The 5,337-nt window shown below is 48.6% G+C and overlaps 2 protein-coding genes across 4 annotated transcripts in view; one reads left to right on the top strand and one right to left on the bottom strand.

Annotated features, from left to right (window-relative positions):
• Positions 1-1,836: 1,836 nt before the first annotated feature.
• Positions 1,837-5,337, top strand: part of LOC102991523 (non-histone chromosomal protein HMG-14-like) — a 48,241-nt gene continuing 44,740 nt past the window's right edge. For all 3 annotated transcript variants that reach the window (XR_008618419.1, XR_008618420.1, XR_008618418.1), the window contains exons 1-2: positions 1,837-2,330; positions 2,876-3,068. The gene's annotated coding sequence lies outside the window, so the exon portion shown is untranslated. The remainder of the gene's footprint in view (positions 2,331-2,875; positions 3,069-5,337) is intronic.
• KCNQ5 (potassium voltage-gated channel subfamily Q member 5) overlaps positions 3,066-5,337 on the bottom strand; it is a 616,346-nt gene continuing 614,074 nt past the window's right edge. Inside the window, exon 16 of the mRNA XM_028494701.2 lies at positions 3,066-3,373. Coding sequence (XP_028350502.1) covers positions 3,156-3,373 — 218 coding nt within the window. The 3' untranslated portion in view covers positions 3,066-3,155. The remainder of the gene's footprint in view (positions 3,374-5,337) is intronic.

Below are 5,337 nucleotides of genomic sequence, written 5' to 3'. Positions count from 1 at the left end.
GCCCGTGAGCCATGGCCGCTGAGCCTGCGCGTCTGGAGCCTGTGCTCCGCAGCGGGAGAGGCCACAGCAGTGAGAGGCCCGCGTACCACAAAAAAAAATAAAAATTAAAAAAAAAAAAAATCCTTTGAAATTGTAGAATCAACTAAAAATGTAATTGTCATTTGAATAGACTTTCTTCCTCTGTAGGTGTGTCAATAATCACATTAACGTTGTATTTTTAATTACACACTTACGAAGATAAACAGTGTGGACTGATACAAGAAAACAAGCAAAATTCCCCTTCCTGACCATACTTCTTTGTAACCTATGCTCAGACACCCTCCCCCCCCCGCCCCCGCCATATCTGGGCATATAGATTTAACTCATTCTTTTTTTATTAAACTTTCTATTATGAAAAATTTCACACACAAATGAGGTGGAGGAACAGTGTAACGAATCCAATCTATTGTTCAGCTTCAACAAGTATCAGTAATCTTGTTTTTATATTTCCTAAATGTAGATTGGTTTGAGGCAAATTCTAGACATATCATTTCATTTGTAAATAGTTCCTAACAACACCAGGATTAGGGTAACTGACCCTCCACACAGTGGAAAATCCACCCATAACTTAGTCACCCCTCCATATACTGGGTTCCTCCCTACCTGCCCTTCTGCATCTGTGGATTCAGTCAACTGCCTAGTGTAGTGCTTTAGTAGTTACTATTGAAATAAGTCCGCGTATAAGTGGACCTGCGCAGTTCAAACCAAAGGTCAACTGTATTTAATTTTTATTACTAGATTTTAACTTTTTACAAGTTTTATATTGATAGAAAAATGGAGTAGGTAGTAGAGTTCCATACTATATCCTTTCACGGTTTTCCCTATTATTAACATTCCCTATTATAGAGTGTATTATATACATTGTTAATAAACGCATGACATATTCGTTAAAATTAATGAACCAATAGTGATGGACTATTATTAAATAGTCCACAGTTTATTGAATTTCCTTCATTTTACCAGCTATCCCTTTTCTGTTCCAGATCCCATCCAGGACACATAACCTTTAATTATCATTGTCTCCTTAGGGTCCTCTTGACTGTGACATTTTCCCAGAGGGTTACTGGTTTTGACGTCCTTGGCAGTTTTGAGGGACACTGGCCAGGTGTATTGCCGGATGCCCCTCTTGGAAGCCCTGTGACGTTTTGCTCATGATTTACTGGGGTTATACGTTTTGAGAGGAAGATCAAAGAGGTCAAGCGGCCATTTCCATTGCGTCCTGTAGGTTTCTCTCTCCAGACAAGCTGTTTCAGGTTCTGGAAGCGTTGGTCTCCTCTTAGGTGGTCACTGGGACGGTGGAGGCCGGGCCCTCGGTCCGCGCTGCGACGCCCCTATGCCAGGCTTGATTCCGAGCCCCTGGTCCCCCGCTAGGAGGGCAGCTGGTTCCTGGGGCCGCAGGAGACCTGGGCGCGAGAGGAGGGCCTTCGAGAAGGCATGGAGGCTCTGAGGAAGTGGAATCCTCAGAGCGGGCGTGGGTTCCATTCTTCAGCCGCCCCCCTGCACCCCCTGCCCCCGCCCCACGTGGCTGTGCAGCCGGCCAGAGACCCCGACACAATGCAGCCTGGCGGGCCTGGGGGTCTTCCGGGGCCTTAGAAGGCAGAGGCGGTGGTCGAGACCATCCCGGCGCGGGAACTGCTGGTTCACGGGGCCAACGACACGGAGAGGAGGCGGGAGGCGGGAGGCGGGAGGCGGGAGGCGGGAGGCGGGAGGCGGGAGGCGGGAGGCGGGAGGCGCGCGCGGAAGGGGCGGGGCCCGGCCGCCTAAGAGGCCGAGCGCTCGCTCCCCGCCGCCTCAGGCGCTGGGAGCTTCCTAGAGCGCAAAGTCTGAGACAGATTAGGGTAGACGAGCACATCGCAGAGGTCGTTTACGTCGAGCTGTGCATGTTCCGCGCGTTGTTTGGCGAGTGAGCCCGGAGCTCGCGCCCTCTGACGCCCTACCGGCCGCAGCTCGCCCGCTGCCTCCCACGTTACTCCTCGGGGATGGGACCCGGATGCAGGTGCCCTGAGCTTTCCTGGAATCCCAGACTCTCCAGGGGCCACTGACCCCGAGGCCGCTTTCCTCCGTGACCGGAACCTCGCTCCCCCTCCCGCGGCTCAGCGCCCCTTCCCTCCCAGGCCAGGACGGCGAGATGCTGGCGGCCTTCTACAGTTCGTTCAGGGTCTCACTCGTGGTCAGTGCGGTCCCAGGATGCGGAGTCGGGATCGTCCTTATCGGATGGCCCTTTTACCAGGATGTTAGGACGCTCCTCACTGTGGCAATGTCTTTCCAGCTTCGGGTCCACCGGGATCGAGGTGAGTGAGGGGTTTCATGGGCCCTGGCAGGGAACCCGTCCTTGGCCCCGGGGTCCGGGAAGGCGGGCTTGGGTCTCTGCGTCTTTCTGGTTCACTCCGGTTCCTTAGTCTGAGGTCCTGGAACAGTTCTGACAACAACCACTCAGTCTAAAACCCCCCCGGTGTGGGTCCCGGCTCCTGAGTTTGGGAAGGAGTCTTGGCGAGACCCACAGGGGAAAATCTAGCGCATCCGTGACGCCAGATGAGGGTCCCCGGGGAGTCCTTGGAGCAGCGTCTTGAGGGGACGTCTTCCGCCGAATCCCTTCTGGGGCCCTGCCTATCACTGAGGTATCCTAGGACAGGGGATTTCGAAGCATAACCCCAGACCAGCAGAATCAGCTTCACCTGGGAACTTTCTAGAAATACCACCTGGCGCCCACCCAGACCCAGAGAACCGGAAACCCTGGGGGTGGGACGCGGAGATTTCGGTTTTAACAAGCCCTTCAGGTGATTCTGATGCATCTCCGCAAAGCCGCCACCTGACCAGCTGCTTTCTCTTTATCCAGAGCTCGGACCCGACGGCTGCTAAATTCCGCGTGGGCCTGGAGGCGTTCGGTTTCAGGCTGGGGCCGTCCGGAATCCCTCATCCAGATGACAGCTCCTGGCGGACCCAGGACGGGGATGGCGTTGCTTGCGGGGGGTGCTGACCTGGAGGTCGGGAGGCTAAGGCTCCATTCAGCTGTGTTTGTGCCATGAAAGGTGAGGATGGGAGTGGGGCAGCTCTTCTCAATTCTGTCACGTTCAAGTGACTGCAAGCTCGACCTCTTAAGGAAAGTTTCCGTGGTTTTAGAACAAAATGATCCTCATTGGTTTTGCCTTGATCAGTGTGTTCTTTCCAGGAGAGGCTACCCACCTAGGGCCGGGTGGGGATATAGAGGCCTTCACGCCCTTGTGAAAGCCAGAGAGATGCAACCCAGAGCCCTGGGGTGGGGGGGACCGGCTTCTGGGAGGAGGGGTGTGTGAGCTGGAGGCCTCAGGGAGCTTTGTGGAGAGGTTGCTTCTGCCTGAGAGAAAGAATACCCACTCTTACTTGTACTTTCTTTGATTGACTACTTAATCTATGACTATTAACCAACGCTTCTCTAATAAAAACCACTAAATTCTTGTTTCTACTTTCATACTTGTACCTTCTTTGATTGACTAATCTATGACTATTAACCAACGCTTCTCTAATAAAAACCACTAAATTCTTGTTTCTACTTTCATAACTAATAAGCCCAAACTTATGCTTTACCAAATGTCATTAGCTCATATTTTTAAGTGATTGAATATGTGAATGAAACTTGTAATGTTTAATTAAATGACAAATTTAATATATTAGATTCTCTTAGGTGCCAAAAACGTTTGAATATAGCTAGAACATTTGAAAAATAGATTTGCTAACATCTGAGAGCTTCAGGGCCAGGTCCTGTTCTGCTTGAGATGTGTGATATTATCAGTATTCAAAACAATGACCTAAGATAGGTCTTCTGATTATTTTCTTGAAACTCAGACACAGGGGAACCAAGCAACCTGTCCATGGTCACACAGGCAGTAAGTGGCAGAGCTTGGATTGGAATCTAGGCTCTCATGCCACCTGCCCCTTTATCATTATAATGACCACAAAATAGATTATAACAGTTTCAATAAAACTGGTTCGAGAAATGCGAATATTATGACTTTAAAATTAGTTTCTTTATTACTTCTAAACTTTTTTTTAAAACCCTAGTGGGAAACAATTTATTATATATATTCCCAGAGTTGCAATAATATTATCAGGAAATACATTCATGCTTTCTTTGGATTTCAGTGATTTTTATGACCTTAAAAAAAAAAAGAAAACGATCCCAGACCACAAATGTTGGTGGCAAATAAATTCTGGCAGGAAACTGGACCTCCTTTCACAGTCCTGTGAAACCTCAGTCAATCATTAGGCTGAGTGCCTTTTTATACTGAAGACTAGCAAGCTGCTCGTGGTGTCTTCAACTTCACAGAGACTGTACTTAAAATTTTAGTTTTGGAAATAGAGAACACATGTCCATGGTTGAAAATTCAGAAGATGCAAAAGTGTACGTGGAGAAAGGGAAGCTTCTCTGTCCTTCCTGTCCCTCAGTCATCCAGCCTCTACTCAGATTTTATCCTTGTCTGTATGTATATATTTTATATGTACATATATGGATGAATTGTAATGTGTGGCAGGATATTTCATACATTGTTCTATACCTTTAGTTTTTATTTTGAACTAATTTTCGACTTACAAAAGCATTGCGAAAATAGTACTGTGCCAATATACTTTTCCCTCAACTTCCACTTATGTTACCATCGTATGTAACCATAGGACATATTTGAAAACTACAAAGTCATTTGGATTGTAACGGGTTTTCCAGTAACGTCGTTTTTCTGTTCGAGGATCCAGTTCTGGGTCTCCTCATATTTAGTCATCATGTCTCAGTTTCTTCCCATCTTTGATGGTTCTCCAGTCTTTCCTTCTCTTTTGTGACCTTGACTTTGGTGAATCATTTTGTAGAGTATCCCTCAGTTGGGACTTGTCTGATGCTTTTTCATGATTAGATGGCAATGCAGCGTTGAGAAGGAGGCCACAGTGATGTGATCATGTGTCCTCATTACATCGTATCAGGGGATGCAGGCCGTCCGTCTGAGCTGCTGGTGGTGATCGTAACCTTGATCGCTTGGCTAAGTAATCATTTGCCTTGATTCTCCACTGTATGCTTACTCTTTTCCCCCTTGTAATTATTAAATAGTTTGGAAGAGATAGAGTTCTTCCAGGTTGGATCCTTCGGTGTGTCCTTTCAAACATATATATCCTTTAAAAATCTGTGAGTGGGCTTCCCTGGTGGTGCAGTGGTTGAGAGTACGCCTGCCGATGCAGGGGACCACGGGTTCGTGCCCCGGTCCGGGAAGATCCCACATGCCGCGGAGCGGCTGGGCCCGTGAGCCATGGCCGCTGAGCCTGCGCGTCCGGAGCCTG

Source organism: Physeter macrocephalus, chromosome 10 (assembly GCF_002837175.3).
Source record: "Physeter macrocephalus isolate SW-GA chromosome 10, ASM283717v5, whole genome shotgun sequence".
Classification (NCBI taxonomy): domain Eukaryota; kingdom Metazoa; phylum Chordata; class Mammalia; order Artiodactyla; family Physeteridae; genus Physeter; species Physeter macrocephalus.
Note: the sequence above shows the minus strand (reverse complement) of the source record. Positions and strands in the feature narration are given on the sequence as shown.